The sequence below is a fragment of the Muntiacus reevesi genome, chromosome 6 (assembly GCF_963930625.1).
Source record: "Muntiacus reevesi chromosome 6, mMunRee1.1, whole genome shotgun sequence".
NCBI classification, from domain to species: domain Eukaryota; kingdom Metazoa; phylum Chordata; class Mammalia; order Artiodactyla; family Cervidae; genus Muntiacus; species Muntiacus reevesi.
Window position 1 is genome coordinate 62024848 of NC_089254.1, and position 19952 is coordinate 62044799.

At 54.3% G+C, this 19952-nt stretch overlaps 1 protein-coding gene across 2 annotated transcripts; it reads right to left on the minus strand.

Annotated features, from left to right (window-relative positions):
- Window positions 1-5769: 5769 nt before the first annotated feature.
- On the minus strand, window positions 5770-19253 carry AQP1 (aquaporin 1 (Colton blood group)). Of its 2 annotated transcripts, XM_065939327.1 has the most exons (5): window positions 18676-19253; window positions 8672-8836; window positions 8276-8356; window positions 7653-7811; window positions 5770-7420 (listed from the first exon to the last, which is right to left on the minus strand). In XM_065939327.1, the coding sequence occupies exons 1-5, from the start codon at window positions 19063-19065 to the stop codon at window positions 7349-7351; spliced, it is 867 nt and encodes a 288-aa protein (XP_065795399.1). In that variant the 5' UTR covers window positions 19066-19253; the 3' UTR covers window positions 5770-7348. The 2 variants fall into 2 exon arrangements, with proteins under 2 accessions (XP_065795399.1, XP_065795398.1); XM_065939326.1 differs by having other exon boundaries at window positions 7345-7811; window positions 18676-19250.
- Window positions 19254-19952: the final 699 nt, after the last annotated feature.

Sequence of the window (19952 nt, forward strand, 5' to 3'; positions counted from 1 at the left end):
GTCTGAAAAATATAAGCTAAGTTTTTTTTTAAAAAGATAAAGTCCACATAAAGTAAGGGGTCAAAGATATGTTAACCAATTTTCAGAATGTTCGAGAGTTCTGTCAATGGTGAGCACCCATCCTTGAGAATTTTTTCATGTTTATTAATTCTTTGGGTTTGCTTCTTTTAGACTGATCTCAATTAAATTCACTGAATCTCTCTCTCTCTCTCTCCTCTCTCTCCCCCTCCCTCCCTCTCTTTCATTTTTCTCCCCCAAACAATACTTTTCCCCCTCCAAATTGTAGTTCCTTTGTTTCAAGCAGTAGCTTGTTGAAAATATATACCAGCTCCCCCTCTTGAGCACAGCCAGGCCAGTCATCCCATGCTCATATTCTCCATGGAGGGCAGGCTGGCTTCAGGTAAATTGAGCATAGCACCTGGTGTTGGACCTCTTTTAAGATACATGACCATGAGCAAAGGAGGTTTCTTTAGCCTTTGACAATGTGTCAGGGATTGGTCTGGATGAGGCTGCAAGAGCTAGCAGAGCACTGGGTCTGTGTACCTACATAAAACTGTCCCGTGACTCTCCCATGAGAATCACTGGCAGGTTCTCAGGACAGATCAGAGGATGATTCAAATACAGTACTATAGGAATTAGTCCTCCATCACACACAGTTTCTAATTTGGACCTTACTGGAAAGACATCTCTTTAAAAATATATATATAGATAGATAGAGAGAGAGAGAGAGAATGCACTCTTTCTTTCCCACCTAGAGGTGATGTGCAAAATACATGTCTCATGTGGCAAGGGCACCTATCTACAAAAAGCATCCCACAACTGTTGAGCTGGACAGGATCTTGGAGGTCCCCTGCTGATGACACTTTATCCCTTTAAGTGCTGAACTACGGAGAGGTCTAGGGGAGGCTAGAGACTAGAGAAGCACCAGGGTAGCCCGAGACCAGACAGCTATGGCTGAGGGGTGGGGGGAGTTACTTGCAGAATTCAAAACATATGGAGGTTTTTTTTATATTAACACATACATGCTACTATATATACAATAGATAACTAACAAGGACCTACAGAGAACTATACCAGTATTTTTGATAACCTATAAGGGAAAAGATTCTGAAAAAGGATATATGTATATATATGACATTGCTGTTGTTTAGTCACTAAGTCATGTCTGACTCTTTGCGACCTCATGGACTGTATAGCCTGCCAGGCCCCTCTGTCCATGAGATTTTCCAGGCAAGAACACTGGAGTGGGTTACCATTTCATTCTCCCAGGAATCTTCCCAACCCAGGATCGAACCCTATCTCCTGCATTGGCAGGCAGATTCTTTACTGTTGATCTATCAGGGAAGCCCTATGTATATACAAAAAACTGAATCTATTTGCTATACATCTGAAACTAACACAACATTGTAAGTCAACTATACTTCAAATAAAAAGTAAAAATGAAAAAGTTAAGGGGGAAGAAATTAAAAGGAAATAAATATTTCTAATTCATTACACTTAAGTTGATGTTTAATATATTTAGTAATATGTTTGACTTGTACTCAATTTGGTGCCATTTAGTATTTAAGTAAAATTTGTTACTTAAAAATATTTTTGAAAGCAAACAAAAAAAGAATTGGCGAGGCCATGCTAACCCACATGGCCAAAGATCAGTTCTGCCCTGGCCCCATTCCTCATCAATACACTGGCAAAAAACAGAAAAATAAGCACACATCTACATACTGAGAATAAGGTTTATTAAAATGAAGTAGAGTCATCTAAGCAGGACATGCTTGTTACAATTTCTGGGCTCCCTTCCCCTGCGGCCTCTCTGCACACTGAAGTGTTGGTGGGAACTGTTTCTTGAGGGCCAGAAATGATGGCCCTGTTTGCAAGAGCCTCATTTGCCTTTCCTACTTTCAGAATTTCCCCTTTTGAAGCACGAAGGACAGTAAATATCACCACCTGTGGGTCCTCAGCCCCAGAAATGGCCTCTCCCTGGCCCCCAGATCATAGCAAATTCCACTCATCGTCCTCATTGTATTCTAATCCTAAAGAAAACAAGGCGTCTTGCCCAGCAGCTCGACCATAAAACATTAATCACTATCTCCTTCCTTGAGAGGCTCCTGTCCAGTGAAGGTGTGACCCCCAGGAGTGGTGGAAAAATCCTGATGGCTCAGCACGTGGCCGGGCCACGCTATGGGTGGAGGCCCCTGGCACCAGTCCCTCCAGTGCTTTTCCAGACTGGCTCCTGGCTTTGGTGGCAAGGACACTGGGGCCAGCCAGGGAACCCCAACAGGGAGTGAGCCCTGTTAACTTCTGCCAAATCCCCAAAAGGCACCATACCCTTGAGGCTAAGTGGCAAATGGATGCCCTAAGCCACCCACAGCCTTTCATTTGGGACCTCTTGGAGCTCACTTGAGCTTTGGAGATGGACAAGGATGCTGGGTTCAGGGAGAGTTATGGGTCTCTAACCCCACTGAGGTCTCACGGCGTCTTTGTCTGACCAGTTGACTGACCCCAGTCTTGATCCAGAGATCAATTCTTCTCCTGTAGACCTCTCTAGAGCCCTTCACCCTGGAGGAGAAGGATATATCAAAAGGAAAATGCAAGTCTATGTGCGTGTGTGTGTGCTCGGTCACTTCAGTCGTGTCCAACTCTTTGTGACCCTATGGACTGTAGCCCTCCAGGCTCCTCTGTCCATGGGGCTCTCCAGGCAAGAATACTGGAGTGAGTTGCCATGCCCTCCAGTGGGATCTTCCCGACCCAGGGATCAAACCTGCGTCTCCTGCGGCTACTGCACTGCAGGTGGATTCTTTACCACCGAATCACCAGGAAAGCGCATATGAGTTTACAAGTATCCCAGATTTCCGGATATTTAGAAATCCAGGACTGACCTGATGCAGGAGGTCATATATATGTGTGACTAAAAGGCAACCTTGAGTTGACCTGAGCATTACTCACAGGTCTCTGGCCAACGTCCCCTATAAAGGACTTTGGAAAAGCATGCAAAAAGGTGTGACTCAGAACAAATGAGGCAATTGTGAAATCACAACTTTTTGCTCTTGTGAGTTTAATGGAGGGACAAATACTCTAGGATTCACTAACTGCTGAATTACATCCTGCTTCCTTCGGGGCCGAGTGCTGAGGGCACAGCCTTCCGGGCCAAGTGAGCCCCCTTCATGTGCAGGTCTGCCCTGAACCATGGGGAGCCCAGGGGAGAAAGCAGCCTGTTATCTGGCCTCAGCATGGATGGAGCTGGGGAAGGGGGGTTGGTGATAGGTGACCACCCCCCATCCATCAAAGCACCTCATGTGTGTAGTGGCTTGAATGCTCAGCAGCTGTGAAACCAAGGCTGAGTCATGGAACATTTCAGGAAATATACTCTCTCCATTAAATTTTGATGAACAAAACAGACAAGAGTTCTGATTGCTCCAGAAGCTCCCCTTCAATTCAGTTACTCTCCGAAAGCCTCCGCTCTGTGCTGGGCTGGACAGAACATGAGCAGATTTGGGGATGGCCTTTGGGAGAAAGAGGCCCTAAAGCCCTGAACCCACAGGCTGGAAGACGAGGAATCTGAGGCAGCCTGGTCCCATGTGCTTTTGCCCCCAGGCCTGAATGGTGCATTATTATCCCTCAGGGTATAGCATTGTCCTACTTCTTCCCATATATTCTAGTGGGAGAGGACAACCTCTGGATGAACAAGTTTATCAAATATTTTCCTCCTGAATAGAGAGAGGGGCAGTCAGGCCTGGAGGGCACTGGGTGGGGCCAGTACCAGGGGAGCAGTCTCGGGCCAGGTGGTAACAATAGGCCTCAAGCAGACACAGTGTCCAGTTGGCCCCCAAATAAATGGCATTTCTCCTGGTGCTGGAGTCCCCTTCAGTCAGTTATTATTTTCCCTTACTTTTTCCTCTCAACACCCTCCAGGCAAAGGAAGCCTAGCTCATCCAGAGGTAAATTCAGTGGGAGTCTTGACAAAATGGGACAGCGCCACATGGTAGAAAGAGCCCAATCTTTGAAGCCAGATAGAGCAAGTTCACATCCCAGTTTTGCCACAAACACACTCTGTGGACTTGGGCAAATTATTTCATCTTCAGGACCCTTAGGATCCTCTAGAAAAGGAGGCTGTTATCTCTGCCTTCCAAAGGTATTGTTAAGATTAGAAAAGCTGCATGTGAAGTCCAAGGGGAGTTCCTCGACCTCTTCTTCAGGCTCTGTATCCTGGCACTAGCATCCTAGAAGTTAAAACTAAACAGTTACTAAGAAAGGCGCTTCCCTGGAATGGTCAGAGGACAGCAAAGGAAGAGCAGGCATTGAGGTGGGGGTGGCCAGGCCCCTGATGGGGACTGAGAGGGCTTCACAGCAGGGAGGAGGGGACAGGATGGAGATAAGCCGAGAAGGGCTGTGACAGACAGTCTCGGCACCCCGCACAGGTAGGCCTAGCTGCCGCAGGCTCGCCTGGACCCTGCTCCCAGGGCCTGGCCTGCACCCTCCCACTCACAGCAGCTTGCCCTCAGCCTGGGAGGCGCAGAGGCAGTTTGCATGGACTGAGGCCCTAGCTGTCACTCGTAGCGGCCCCCTGCACCCTGGGATAAGAAAGCCTGCTCTGGCCACGCTGACCTCACAACTTCCACAGGCCAAGCTGCCCCTGTATCACCATCAGCAAAGGCCCCCACAGAGGGAGGCAGGATCTGGGCATCTCTCAGAGCAGAGTGGGGGTGCCAGGACCTTCCCTGGCATCCCTGACCTGCCCATGTGGCCCAGTGAGGTATCCAGGTTGGTGGTTCTTGGAGTCTCCCAGACTCTGGGCCTCTGTTACGGAGCACTAGGTTTCAGTGTAGTTGTCCCTGTTTCGAGAAACTAGCCCTAAGTGTGTGTGTGTGTGTGTGTGTGTGTGTGTGTGTGAGGGGCCTGCATCCAAATATCAGCTTGGCAAAGATCTGTCCTGAGACTTGGGCCTGTCTCTGAGGATCCTCTTGCCTCCACTGAATAAGGGTACGCAGGCCTGCTGGACCCCCAATACCAGGGGGCCACATGTGGGATGGGATTTTGTGATCTGAAGAGGGCTGGATGGAGCCTTTCCAGCCTGCACCAGCCTTGGGCTACACCAGCACGGGTGTAAAGGCAGGAGCAGACGGAGGGGTCCTCTTCTGGCTTCCTGTCCCCCTGGGGACTGAGGTCAGGCCACTCTGATTTCTTCTGCCCTGGGGATGCCCCATAGTAGTCTGACAAAAACCATGGGAAGATGCCCAGAATGTGGGCATCCTCCCAGAATGTGGCTCATGCTTTCAGAGCAGAGGAACCCTTCACACACACACACCCCTCCCCCCTACCCCTGCCAGGCCCTAAGGAACTGAGGGACTTTTCCCCTCTTAGCTACTGCTCGTCACCTTTCCCCAGCCTCCCCTGCACCTGGCACTAACCTCACTCTGACAGGTGAGTCCACCTCCATCCCCGCCCCCAGGGCTGAGCCCCCCAGGCAGAGCCCAGCCCCAGGGCGGGAGGGTCAGAGATGTGCGGAGGGCCAGAGGAAGTGTGGCCCAGGCATCCCTGGTGCTCCCGGGGCTCTGTTCTAAGGAGGGGGTCAGAGGGAACCCTCAAGCTGTCACACTTCAAACCTGCATGAGGCTGATTGTCCCTCAGAGGGAGCTCTGGTTGTGTCTGCCCCCTGAGACCAGGAGTCCTGGGGTGTAGTGGCTCCTCCGCAGACTGGGTCCAAGTTCTCAGACCCAGAGATCGCTTGTGGGAACACGGTGCCCAAAGAAGAAAAACCTTCATTCCAAGGAGTCTGGATGACCTATATTATGTTTATTTTCTTAACATATAATGAAATTCCAATTCCAAAGAGACATATATGCAGAGCAGACAGATGCAGGGTCCTGTGTGCAGCAGCCAGGACAGGACGGGATGGAGCGCCCCCTCTCCCCTCCCACACTCCCCTCACCCTTCCTAGCACCTGACCATTACCCAGGCAGAAATGCAGAATCCGGGTCTAAGAGGGCCCACCCTCACAGTCCAGGGAGTAGCCAGAGACATGGCCCTGGCTGCTAGGCCTGCCAAATCATCATCTTGCTCTGGGTCCTTGGGCCCTAGTTTCTTTCTCTGTTGAATGGACTAGAAGCTTTTGCTCAGAAGTGGAGGAGAGAGTGTATGGATGTCATGATGTGTTGTGAGCGTTAAGGGCCTCCTGGTCGTCCTGCTGCTTCCAGATACCTATGTGTTGTGTCTCTCAGTGTTTGTCACCGTCGTGGCTGTGGGGCATGGGGGGACCTACTCTGGCCCTGATGGAATTGTATGGAATGTGTAGATAGCTGCCCCCACAAACATACTGTGCTCAGAATTATCCTTGGGCTGCAGCCATAGCTACTTCATTCGATCAAGACCAACTCTCCCCTCCAAATAAATGAAGAGGGAAGACTATGGCCTGGGAAGCCTGTGCAGGTCACCCAGCTTCCCCCCAGTGCCTCCAACCAGGACCTCTGGAATAAGGGAGGAATCTGTTTCTCCTCCCACCTTGTCAGCTAGGGGCTCGGAACCCTCGCTGAGGGTCCAGCAAGGACAACTGTCTCCAGGGGCTGACCTTCAGATGACCAAGTGTCCTTCAGTCAACACACCCACCACTACATAATGTTGACCTGTGTCTGCACTGGCAAGAAAAACTGAAGAACCAAATAACGACGAGGGTGATACAGTGATAGGTAGAAAAGATCAACTACAACTCAGTGAAGGAACTCGGACATTCCTCTCTCTCCCTCTAGATGATCTTCATTCTGCAACAGCAGGCTCGATCCACTCTCAGCTCTGCTTCCCTAGGAATGGAAACTTCCTACGGTTGGATGACCTGTTGCTCTTTGCTTTGGAACATGTGTGCCTATGTACATGTGTTCACATAGATGTGTAGGTACAACTAAACATTGGGCAAGTGGAAGAAGCAGCGCTGGGCCAGACTAGGTCTTCCAGAACGTGCAGTGTGTCTACACTTACAGAATCCTGGAGAGGGGTCTCGGGCCCATGTAGCTCTCCCTGCCCCTGCCACTTTACAGATGGAGTCACTGAGTCCCCAAGACTGAGACGTTCCCAAGGTCGTACAGCACTTCCGGAGCTGGGGGAGTGGACCTGGAAGCCAGCTGGGCTGCAAGACGGGCTCTGACTGCCCCTGACCCCACCACTGCACTTGGTGGGGTCTCTCCCCCTCAGAGCATCCTTGAGGGGCAAGTGCACGTTACAGGAAAGAGGGCCATGCCCGAAAGCACAAAGCTATCACGGAGGAGCCCCAGGCACCTGCAGCAGTTGCTCACCTGGTGAGCAATTCTGGGATGGGGGGGTGCTTTCTGGCATACCTCACATCACACTCTGAGAAGACAACTTAGCAAGGTGGGTCCCTCTCTTTCACCTCCTTTGTGACTTCAACGGAATGGGTGATTGGAAAATCTTGGTCCTCAGAGATCCCCAAAGCCGGGAAAAGGAGAAAGAGAAAGAAGGTGATAGCAACAGTCCCAAGTCAGGCTTGACCATGCAGGCCTCGCTGATCTTTGGGAAGTGACTTTGGCCAGCTTGTCAGAGTGTCTATGATACAGATTTCACCCCTCCCCTCCCTCTGCCCTCCCCTGCCCCCCCACCCCCCAGGTGGATGCCCAGGCCTAGCCCCCTTATTTGGGCTTCATCTCCACCCTGGAGTTGATGTCGTCGGCATCCAGGTCATACTCCTCCACCTGACCGCTGGTCCACACCTTCACGCGGTCTGTGAGGTCACTGCTGCGTGGGGCCAGGATGAAGTCATAGATGAGCACTGCCAGGGCTGCTCCGATGAATGGCCCCACCCAGAAGATCTAGGAACAGAGAGCAGACATGCTCAGGGGGCATCTGATGGGACCTGCTTCCCATGAGAGCCCTGACCCACCCCCCCACCCCCTCACTGCATGGCTGTTCCCCAACCTGTGCCTGGGACAGAAAAGGCAGTGCTGAATCTCAGTATCTGCAGCCCTCCACCCCCTACAACTGGCCCAAGCCAGGACTTAGGTAGTGGTTTTCTCCTTGCTTCTGTGCGACCCAACTCAGCGTGCTTGGAATGGTCAGACCATGGTCTGATCTGGGAGGGGAGGCTGCCTACACTGCCCTGCCAGAGGTGTGAACCCACCACCCCTTCATCTCAGGTCTCTTCCCGAATTCCTCCCCCTGGCCATCTCTCAGGGCCTTTGTGATGGGAGATGATGCCACAGGGTCAGGGGTGGATCTACCATAAGGCACCAAAGTCTCCCTCCCACCTGCACGGAGCAGCCCTGCGACCTCTTACCCAGTGGTCCTGGAAATTGTGCGTGATCACGGAGGAGCCGAAGGACCGGGCAGGGTTAATACCGCAGCCAGTGTAGTCTATCTGTGGGAGGGAAGGGTCGGGGGAACAGGAGAGGAGATGGAGAGAAAGCGACAGAGGGAGGGGGAGGGAGAGGGTGACATGGAGGAAGAAGACCAGAGGGGAAACGGGGCAGTAACCATCAGACCTGGAAGGAGGGTCAGCCAGGCCCTGTGCGTCCCTCTGCAGGGCAGCTGGTCCCCCAACCCGCGGAATGAGCCCTGTCAGAGTCCCACCCCCTGGGCTCAACAGGACACGCCCAGCAGCCCGGCTCCACCCTCCCCACCACCACTCCTACTTGGGAAGATCCCCGCCACCCCCCCCCCTACCCCCGCTCACCGCCAGCAGGTGTCCCAGGGCCACAGAGAAGCCAATGGCCAGGGGGCCGGAGCCCCCGAGGTCGCGGCGCCTCCGGTCGGTGGTGGCCAGCACGCACAGCACCAGCTGCAGAGTCCCGATGATCTCGATGCCCAGGCCCTGGCCCGAGTTCACGCCGGGGGCCAGCTGTAGGGGAGAGGGGCGGCGAGCTCAGTGAGCAGAGCAGTGAGGATGGAGTCCCAGGGCCCCCAGGCCGGGGCACCAAAGGCCAGACCTCCAGGGCCCTCAGAGCCCAGTGCACCCACCACACTCAAGCACATACAGCCAGCAGTGAGCATCAGGCCTTGGCCTCTCCCACACCTGTGGAGGAAGGACCAGCTTGTCCTAAATCCCAAGGTATTCTCCCCAGAGGCCAGAGAGGCCTGGAAGCGGGATGGTGCTTCTGCATCCACCTACATTCAGACCAGGGTACGCTGGGGGTACCAAGGCCATAGGTGACAGGCAAGCCCTAGAAATGGGAAGAGATGATCAGGGACATTCAGGGACAGTCAAAGAAGAAGAGGAGCAAATGGGTAGGAGAGCCCCCTGGAGACATTTCTTCTTACCCCCACATCTTGAGCATTCCACCCCATCTCCTGCAGAGGTGGAGAAGGACTTCGGCAGTTAGCTGGCCGCAGCTTCCCATGTCCATCTCTCCCTTGAGCCTGTGTTCCTCGCAGCCCCCACCTCTGTCTCCTTCCCACCTCTGTCTGTCTCTGCCCTCTGCTGTCTCTCTCCCATTTCCTTTGGGCCCCACCCTCCCTATCTGCCCCCTCCTTCTCCCTCCTGGCCACACAGGCCCCGCCACCACCGTCTGGCTCCCACTTGCTCCTGGGCCACTTTTAGAAACATGACTCATGGAAAAAGAAGGGAATGGGAGCTGCCATGAGGTCACCAGAGCCCTTCCTCTGCAGCCGCAGCCAGGAGACCCCTCCCCAAGGAGCCCCTGCACCATCCCCCATGTGGGGGTCAGTCCCAGGGGCCAAATATGCCCACACAGGGGACCTGGGCCACATGGGCCAAGGCCCACTCACAAATATGCCTGGATATGGCCACGGAGGCTGCCTTCTCCCAGGCAGGGCTGGTGTGTCCAAATAAGACTGAACTTGAACCTTCTTCCTGAGCGGGGTGGGGGTGTCTCCAAGGCCACAGGGCATTTTGCAGAATCCTAGGTGGAGGGCACCCCTCCACCATCCAGAGGTTTTCACAGCCCCACCCTGAGGCCATCTTACAAGAACAATTCTCTTCCCGCCTTTGTCTGCCGCCCTGGATCACAGGGAAAATGACTCATATCCCCTCCCCTCGGTTGCAGCCCCAGCTCTGCGCCCCAGCTCTGCACCCCAGGGCTGCAGCCCCTCAGCTCAGCCAGCCCTCTGGGAAATACCCAGCTTTCTTTGCTCCCCAGTGTGGGGCTGTAGAGGTGACCCTGAGTTCAGGTCCCTGCTCTCCTACTTGCTGGCACCATGACCATGGTCTTTCCCCTCTCTGGTCCTCAGTTTCCCCATCTGTAAAGTAGATCTAATTTTCCCTTCCCCATTCTCCAGAGAGGCCAGAGGTTCTAAGGCGTGGGGTGGAGGGAGAGGGGCTGTCTTGGGGCATTTGAAGTGTTGCAGAGGCAGGCAGGCTCAGGATAGTTGTTGTGGCTTTGTTCTGGTTCTTTCTCTTATCCCCAGAACTAGGTGGGGCAGGCAGAACAGGAGGGGTTGTGCTGCTCAGGAGTGTGGAGAGTAGAGTGAGGCCCACCTGGAGCGGAGATAAGCTCCACGGAGGCCAGGCTGGTGAGGCCAGGCAACTCGTACCAATGCCCATCACATTCACACCTGCCGCTGCCCTCGCGTCTGAGCGAGTACTCGGGAAGCTCGGGGCTCCTCCTCCCTCGCGCCTCCGCGCGCTCTCCTTTGCTCTCCAGGGTCGGCCTAATTGCTAGCTGGCAGGAGTCCTGAAAACAGCCCTTCCCCTCTGATTAATGGAATGATCACTCTAAGTGGCTCCTGCCTCATACTCCTCATCCCCACCGCACTCATCACAGTTGTGGCCTGGGCGAGCTCATCTCTCCCGGGTTCTTAACCAGGTCTCAGCCTCTCCGCTCCTGCTCTGCCTAAGGACACCACTTTTCATGCAAAGTGAGCAGACCAGGGGCCCTGGTGCCATGCCCAGTCCACAAGAAGTGATACCTGCCCTGGGGACTCTAAGATGCACCTCATCCTAGCGGCCCAGAGCCCTTAGAATTTGACTGCCCAGAACCACATGGGTTAGTAAATTTCCTCTCCCTAAACCCATTACCACCACCACCAGCAGCAGGAAGCCTCCCCTGATTGCTTCTGTGATCTCTCTTTCAACTGCCTAAGAAGTTGTGCTACTTACGTCTGAAAAAAAAAGCATCAATCATTCCAAATTGAAACGGATAGTTTAAGGTCTGCTGAAGTTTGATGTCCAGAAAAGAGCAAGTAAAAACTCAGACCCTATGTTCTGATTTTGTTGCTAAGTCTCTAAGTCTTTTCTGACTCTTTACGACTCCATGGACTATAACCCTCCAGGCTCCTCTGTCCATGGGATTCTCCAGGCAAGGATACTGGAGCCGGTTGCCATTTCCTTCTCCAAGGGTTCTTCCCAGACCAGGAATCGAACCAGCATTCCCTGTATGACAAGCAGATTCTTTACCCCTGAGCCACCTGAGAAGCCCGTGTTCCTGTTTACAACCTATTGAAATTGACACAATTGCATAAATAGGGCTAATCCCAGTTGTGGTTACTTGTTATTGAAAAAAAAGTTTGCACATCCCCAGAGCATTTTGCCCAGCCTAGGTCTTATATTTCACTAATTAAGGCCAAAAAGAAAAAAAAAAGGGTAACAATTTTCAGAACACAAGTATAAATAAGAGGAAAAGCCAGGCATTTAAGCATCAGAAAGATGCAAACTCTCCAGTTTTGTATAAAACCCACTGAAGCTCACTCTCAAGGTCCAGTTCAGATTCCAACATCAATTCCAGTTCAGTATCAAGAAGTTTTCTCAGGTCTCTGGCTGAAATTAACCTCTGCTTCCACTCATCAAGCCCTCACTGAACAGCTTGCAAATCTTACAGAAAAGTAACCTTTCTGTTGCCTATGGGGTGCCTCAGAACCCCTGGCCTGGGAGCTCCCACTGAGCTCAGTGGGGACAGAATGTGGACACCTTCTCATCTCCCTGCCCAGACCTCGAAGGGACACTTACTGTGTGGAGACAGAAGGGGCAGACAAGGAAATTTCTTGGAGGCCCAGTTGTTAGGACTCTGCACTTTTCACGCTGAGGGCCTGGGTTCGATTCCTGGTCAGGGAAGTAAGATCCCCAAGCTGTTCGGTGTAGCCCCTCTTCCCCAAAAGAAGTGGCAGATTATGTTAATTTTCTAGCATTTCCACCCACTCTAGAGGGAAGTTCTCTGGAGCCAGGGCTGGTTCATTTGCTTTCTAGCTGGGAGATTGCAGGCCAGTATTAATCTCTGTGGACCTTGCAGAGCAGCCTGCTCAAGACTCTGTGAGATTACAGATGCAGAGGTCAAGGCCTAGGAAGGAGATAGCAACACCAGAATTCTTGCCCCAGAGTCTATGCTGCCTACGCTCACAGGCAAAGGTGCTGGCTACCTATGCACCTGGCTAAAGTCCTGTCTGTTGCCACCTTAGACTGAGGAGCTGGCAGAAGATGTTCTGTAGCTGCCAGGGTGTCCCAGGCCCCAGGGTGGCACAGAGGTGACCTCTCTAGGCAATGAACTTCTAACCCTCCTCTCCCTGCTGCCCATGAGCAGACTGATCAAAGTGACTTCTGAGGCCCAAGGCCCCAGCATGACCTGAGCATCCTGGTATCCCACCCTTCCTAAACCAGGCCTGGCTGGGCTCTGGGCATCCATTAAAGAACAAGACATCAAGGACTGCCCCACCCACCCGCTGCCTGCAGGACTCAGTATCCCAGTGAGGGGGACCTCAATGACCCCCCTCCCCAAGTATCACCCTTTCATCAGTGATTTTTCAAGCGCGCATGTGCCTCTGGGTATCCATGACTCTGTGTGCCTCTCTGTGTCTCTCTGCACTGCTCTCTGCAGAGTCCCTGGGTGACCACATATGTCCAGGTGTGACTCTTTTCTTTTTCCTTAGACATTAAGAGGTTTACTAGACACTAAGTAAGTGAAAAGTCTATCTAACTTTTATAAAAGTTCTCAACCTGTATGCACTAAATTAGAATACAACCTTAAAAATAGGTGACACAAAAGTTGACAGAATTACAAAAAGAAAATGATCAATCCACTGCCAGAGTGAAGGGGTTTAACAACCCTCTCTTAGAAACCGATGGAGGGAAGTATCAATAATATAAACAGCAAGAACAGGGAAGATTTGAACCACATAACTAACAAGCTTGATTTAAGGAAAATACATAAGCCCTGCACTTCCAAATTCAAGAATATACCCTCTTTTTCAGCCCACGGGGGTGAAAAAGTCATGTATTAACCCTACTAGGCAGGACGCCGTCTCTTACAGAGGTGGGCTCTGGGGGTGGGGCGGGGAGGGCTCTCTGTGTGGCCTTCGGTGTCTGTCTTGTGAGTCTAGTGGCATTTCTGAGTTGTCACCCTGTCCCCGTGTGCTGCCCTCCCACATACATGTCCACCGCTGGCTGGGGATGGGGGAGGAGAAGGGATGGAAGCACCCTTGAGTAAGAGAGAAAGAAGCAGGTCTCAAAGCACCCTTTATTTGCTCTCAGAAGCCATTTCATCTTCCTGACAAGGAACAATACACAAAGCAAGGGCTTCCTCCTTCCCTCCTTCCTTCTTTCCTCGCTCGAGGGCAGCCCCCGCCTTCCTGCTTGGGAAAGGAAGAGGTACCATTGAGGGGCCCCCACTCCACCCTCCTAGGGTCCCAGGGCTTGAGAGGGACCACCCAGGCTTCAAAATGTGCTTCACGCCCGCCCGTGTGTGTGTATGTGTGTGTGTGTGTGTGCGCCTGTGTGCATCATATCGCTGTGACCGTGCACGCACACATGTCTGCCAGTGCAGCGTTAAGTATGTGCAACTTGCAGAGATTTTCAAGGGTTGTAGGCAGGCGGCTGGGGTCACAGTCCTGTTCCACCATCATCTGCTGCACAATCTTGAGTGACTCCACCCGTCTGTGAGCTGTGGTTTCCTTATCAGTAAAATGGAGGCCTCAGCCCAGATTATAGCCCCAAACTGTCTCTAGGATTCCTTGCTGCCTGACACGGGGCCCTTTCCCCCAAGGCCTGCGGTCACCCTCCAGGCTAGGGTCCTGAGTGCAGGATTCCCACCTGGCCGTGTGAACGGCCGGTCTCCGCGTGGCACAGAGCCTGTCATAGGGCCTCCCGCCACCTGGAACTGTCAGATGGCCCCACCACTGCCCCCCGACAAGAGCCACATGCCTCGGAGCCGCAGCTGCCCAACGCACGCTTCCTGCACAGCCCTGGTGACCAGGAACTTATTGATTTGGAGGCTGTCCCTCCCCAGTTTACAATAGTAAGTTCTTTCTTTACCCTGAGCAGACACCAGCCCCAGGTTGTCCTGATGGTGGGGTTTCAGGCACTGAAAGCACGTGCTCATGGAAACAGGCCTTTTCCCCCCTTTTCCACCAGCTTGTGAGTTGTTTTCAGCCTCAGGGTGTACTCGCCCACTGGCCGCAGCTCCTCGGATGTGTGAAGGGAGCCCCTCACTCACGCCCGGGGAACCGCCAGGGTTAAGGAGCCGCTCTGAACCCGGACAGAGGGTCTGGCTGAAGGAACTTTGCCTGCCCTTATCTCCAGTTGTGTGGGCTCAGCCCACACCCATTCAGGAGACCTCAGATACATCTGTTCTTCCAGAGGGCAGGGACCATGGCCCCCAGGGGGGCTCTGCCAGCAAGAACCAACGGTTCCTTGTGCCTCCAGGAAAGCTTGCCCAAACCAGTCTTCAAGGTGCAGGCAGGGGGCATGTCTGAGCTGCTTGGGGGAAGCCCTAGGAGGGTAAGGCTAAAGGCACCCTGCTGGGTGGGGTCCTAGAGAAAGTGGGGAACACCATGTGGGCCTGAGGTCAGGTTGGGGGAGACGGCATGGGATTGGCCTGCAGTCAGCTGATGCAGTGAGGGAAGGCTGTGACCTGGGTTGGGGAGAACAATGGAACAAGGTGAATCCTTGTCCCTCAGTCTGAGGGACCCCGGTGGGCCATATCCCCTCTCAGGGCATAGCCTCTTCACAGGAGGATTCCCAGAGCAAGCCCTGGTTAGGGGCCAGTGTCATGACGGACGACATGGGGCTGGCAGGGCGGCTCCAAGGGCTCTAATGGGGAAACCACCTCAGAATTTTCCATGGTAAGGAAAGTCTCCACCGCAAAGCTCCTGCCTCTCTCTGCGCTTCCCCCTCATCGGGCTCTGGCTGGAAACAGTAATTACATGTCCCATCTGTGGCACCACCACCCAGCCCCCAGCCCACTCCCTGGACAGGGCCGTCGGAAAACTGGCTTCCCTTTCCCCAGTCCACCCTCAACTCCGGGGGAGGCAGAGGGCTCTCAATGCTGGAAGACCTGGTGGCGTGGGGAAGAGGGGTTGGGGGGCTGGGGGTGCCCTCATTCTGTGGTTGGGAAAACGGAGGCTCAGGAAGCTGGGGAAGTGGAAAGTTTGGGGCTAAAGTCAGGTCCCAGAAGCAACAAGTAGAAGTGGTTCCCCAGGCAGTCAGGCCCATCTTCAACAGGGCTAAGACCCCCCAAATAAGGGAGGTTTGCACTCTGCCTGAGCTCCCAAAGGGGCTGAATCCACAGACTCCGGGACGCAGGCAGATACCGACCTGAATCCTGAATCCTCACTGCTCTCTAGAGCTCCAGCTTCCCACCATGATCCATCTCCCAACCCGACCCCCACATCAGCCACACCCTGTGATTCTCAGACCATGACCTCCTCTGCAGGAAACCCCTTTCTTCCACCCTGGAATCTCTTTTAGGCTCCTGGAACACCTCTTCCTTGAAGGCCTCCTGGCCCTCACCACAGCTTGAGGTCAGAAGTTCCCAGGTGCCCTGACACATCTCATCACACCTGCCTCCTGCCCCCTATCATTGACAGATGCGCAGCGGCCTTATCTTGCTCGGGACCATGAACTTCTCAGAGCAGGGAGCGGCCTGACTCAGCCCCGAATTTAGTCTGCAGTAGTGAAAGTCATGTTTGCAGCAGACATGGATGAGCAAGCAAGAGAGGGGAAGAGTGAAACGAGTCAGTGAGTGGTCAGAATTTCAAGGTTCGAGAGCATCTTCCACTTCCCAGCTCCCAGCCACGCCTTGCGATACACCCATTCCACAGATGGGACCTGGGACCACACAGATGAGGTGGCTTGCCTGAAATCACACTGTATTAGTAGCTGAACTAGGACAGGGCAGGCCAGGCACCAGCTGCTGCCTGCCTTTCACTCTAGAAATAAACTCAAGGTCTGGTTTTGAGAACCAGCTAGGATGTGGCAGGATGGAGAGAGGTCCATGGTCGCTCCAGGGCATATCCTGAGCCCTGACTCAGTGAGGAGAAAATTTTCTCCAACATATCCCCCTGGGACACCCCCTGACTCACTCCAACCACTTCCTGCCACTTTTTTCCCTATTTTCCTTGAAAATCTCCATGCCAACGACTGGTTTAGGCTTGGAGAGGCCCAGGACTCAAGGGGCTAGGGGAAACCTCTCCTGGAGTTTGGAGGAAAGAGCATGTCAGCTGCTGTGTAGACTGGTCTCTGCCCTTCTTGAGGCATTGAGGCCACCTCCTAGGCCCCTTTAGATCCCAGGCTCAGTGTTCTGAACCCTTTCTGAGTTCTTCAACCCAAAACACGTGTTTCTGTACCCCAAAATTCCATGGTGGGGCCAGGGCAATCCCTGGGCTCCCACCTCAGTATTCACTGCCCTTATGTTCAGCCTGGCACTTCTTGGGCTCCTCTTAGCCAGCCCCTCCTGTGAAGAGTGATAAACTCAAGTCCACAAAGTGAGCTTGCTGGCAGTATGGGTGTGGCCAAGAGATATCAAGAGACCTAGGTCCCCTCTTGGAGACTTAAGGGCTCTCAGCTCCAAGAAAGTCAACAAGTAAGCAGCCAGGCCTTGAACCCAACTTGTCTGCTTCCCTGCCCAGGGTTGAGTTCCCTTTTCTCCCTCTCCTGCAAACCCGCCCAGCTCAGGTATTGGGGAGACTGGAAAAATGGAGTCTGGCGAGGGGAAAAGACACTGAATCAGGGTGTGGCCAGATCAAGATTGCACAGGGATGCTTGCCCTCCTCAAGTCTGCCTGGGATGCCCGTGTGAGAGAACAGAGTCACCAGCAGATGTCTGGCCTGACTTGCCCTGGAGAAGAAAGGTCAAGAGGGGGCCAGAAGGCCTGGGGAGACTCTATTCATCCCCAGGAAGGATTTTCCCCTTGTCCATCATACCCAGCTGAGCCCTGCGGTGATCCTGACCCTATTCCATGGGCATGCCCTGAGGTTGCCCGGCTCTGCCCCCACTAGAGAGACAGGCCTGGAGGAACTTACACCCACGGAGACAACATCTTCCTTGACTAAAGTTTAAATTCCAGCCCGAAGGGCTAACCTTCAATCCTGGACTGGGTGAAGTGTCACGGTGACACAAGGAGTGCTAATCCCTGCTTGGCAGGGTCATGCCAACTGCCCTCTGCGTGGACCTTTGCAGCCGTAGCACCAGGATCTGGACTTTGGCTGGGAAGCGGGAGGACGTTTGCGTGTCTAATCACCCTGCCGCTCTTTCTGCGGAGCCTTTGGCCGGCTCCCTCACTGTCCCCACACCTGCCTGCCTTGCCCAGGCCCAGCCAACCCAGACCTGATCTGATTCCTTCTCTCTCCCTCCCTGTGAAAACACCTCCTCGGGCACTCTGAGACCTCCTCCAAGCCTTCCTTGGCCTCTCAGGCCAAATTTTCCCCCTGCTGTGGCCCAAGCCAGGTCTGAGTTTGCACTTGGCTGAGGGTCTGGAAAAGCCCAGGTCGGCGACAGCAGGCAGCTGCCTGCCAACGGCCAATTAGCTGTGCTAAGCGGCCCGGGAGGAATTCTTTTCCGCAGCTTCCACCCAGTCGCCCACATCTGCTTATCATGAGTGCCCCCAGGTCAGGCCCGAGCAGTGGGCACATGCAGGTATGCGCTCACCTCCAGACACACTTACACCACAGCACTGACACGCTCACAGATACACTTTCAGAAGTAACACAGCCAGCTTTCACAGGTTCGGAGACCCATGCCGGCATCCACATGTGCACACACTGCTCACAGACACAAATACATGTGCCACACCTCTCTGTGTCCGGTGATAGACAGCAGACCCAGAGATGGAAGATGTGCATCTCCATCAGAGCGGAGGTGAGATGTCCCTGCTCCGGCCCCCACCCTTTGCTGCAATCCAGGAAAGTCACCTGCAGGCTGTCCTGAAACTGTTTTTACCTCCCATCTTTGTCCCATTCCTGGAGCCAGCAGAGCAAGAGGAGCTTTTCCCTTGAAGGCAGTTTTTTTGGGGACCTGTGTGAAGGTGGGGCTGCCTAGATGCTCGAGGAGCCCCTCTGGGAGAGTTCTGCTCACACAGGATTGTGTGGCCAGCTGCAGACATGCCGGACGTGTGGTCCAGGGGAGACTGGGGGCAGCAGGCAGAGTGTAAGAGGGTCCAGGCTGTGTGGGGGAGGGAGCCGCTGCCCAGAAGGGGCTGAGCAGAGGGAGGGGAAGAAACTGCAGCCCAGGGGTGAGGAGCTGCTGGCCCCACTGTTAGCTGCCTCCAGAGCTTATTCCCCACAATAGAGACCCGCAGGGGACATTGGCAAGACCATTACGCTCTGGGTCTCAGCTTCCCACAGTGCCTGGCAAAAAACAGACTCTAGCTGAGTTCCAGGTACAGCTCTGCCTGACCTCCCACAACCTCTCATCCTCTCTGTTCCTCAGTGTCCCCATCTGCACAATGGGTGGAGGATGAGACGAACCCATCTCAGCACCATTCTAGAGCCCCCAGAGCCTGGGGCCACCCCACTCACCGCATTGAGGCCAAGCGAGTTGTCGGGCAGAGAGGAGGTGATGCCCGAGAGGATGGCAGTGGCGACGATGGCCCCCACGCACTGGGCAATGATGTACATGATGGCCCGGAGGACACTGATCTGGCAGCTGAGCAGAAGCCCCAGCGTGACAGCTGGGTTGAGGTGGGCACCGCTGATGTGGCCCACGCTCTGGGCCATCGTGGCGATGCTCAACCCAAAGGCCAGTGACACCTTCACGTTATCCTGGACTGCACCTGTCGTCTGGTTGCTCTTTATTGGGTAGTGGAAGCCCAGGGCTGAACCGATGCTGATGAAGACGAAAAGGGTCATGGCCAGGAACTCGGCCACCACCGCCCTCCAAAAGAGCTTCTTCTTGAACTCGCTGGCCATGCTGGCAGGGGGCTTGGCTTGAGACCGCTGCCTGGTGCTCGCCTCCCTCTGAGAACTGAGCCACAGCCCGGGCTGGGCCTATTTATAGGGCCCCGGGGGGAGGAGAAGGGGGGAGCACAAAGGGAGGAAGGCCTCTCCTTGCTCCTGGCCCGCCCCACACTGCACAGGCCTCCTCTCAGCGATGGATGCAGACACAGCTCTGCTGTCGGACTGCCAACTTTTTTTCCCTTCCTCCTCTCTCCCCTCCCTCCCTCTCTCCCTCCGCCCTCAGCCCTGCCCAGCCCGAGGAGGCAGGCAGGAGGCAGCCACTGCTCTAATAGGCTTTGAGAAATTCCTCCAAGTTGGCCCCACTCAGGGGGCCAGAGAAATCCAGGTGTCCCCGCCCTGTGTGCAAAGCTCAGGGGTGCCGGAGGGCAAAGCCAGGCCTCCGATGGACAGGGCAGGGTGAGCGGCAGGGATCAGCGGGTGGACATTGCCCTCCAGGAGGCGGGCACCGTGACCCTGCTGGCCTGGCATCCCCATCCCACTCTAGAGTGACGTTAGCCTGGAGCCCACAGGTCCTGGGGTTCCTAGGGGCTGTCTGCGCCTCCCACACCTGGTTCAGACCTGGCCACTGGATGTCACTGTAGGAATAGCCCAGGGCCCCCAGCCCCACCAGCCAGATCTCAGCTGATGGAGACCCGGCAACACCAGAGGGTACAGAGAGCTTGTCTGTGGACCACCCCCGACACTCCGGTCAAGGGCAGGCCTGAGATAGGTGAGAATATGGAAGGCCCCCACTCTGGGAGCCCTCAAGCTTCTGGAGCAATTTGAGCAAATGATCTCGGGGCAGGAGCAGGGAAAGAAAGGCAGGTGAGGATATTCGTCTCAAAGACTCACTCTGGTGG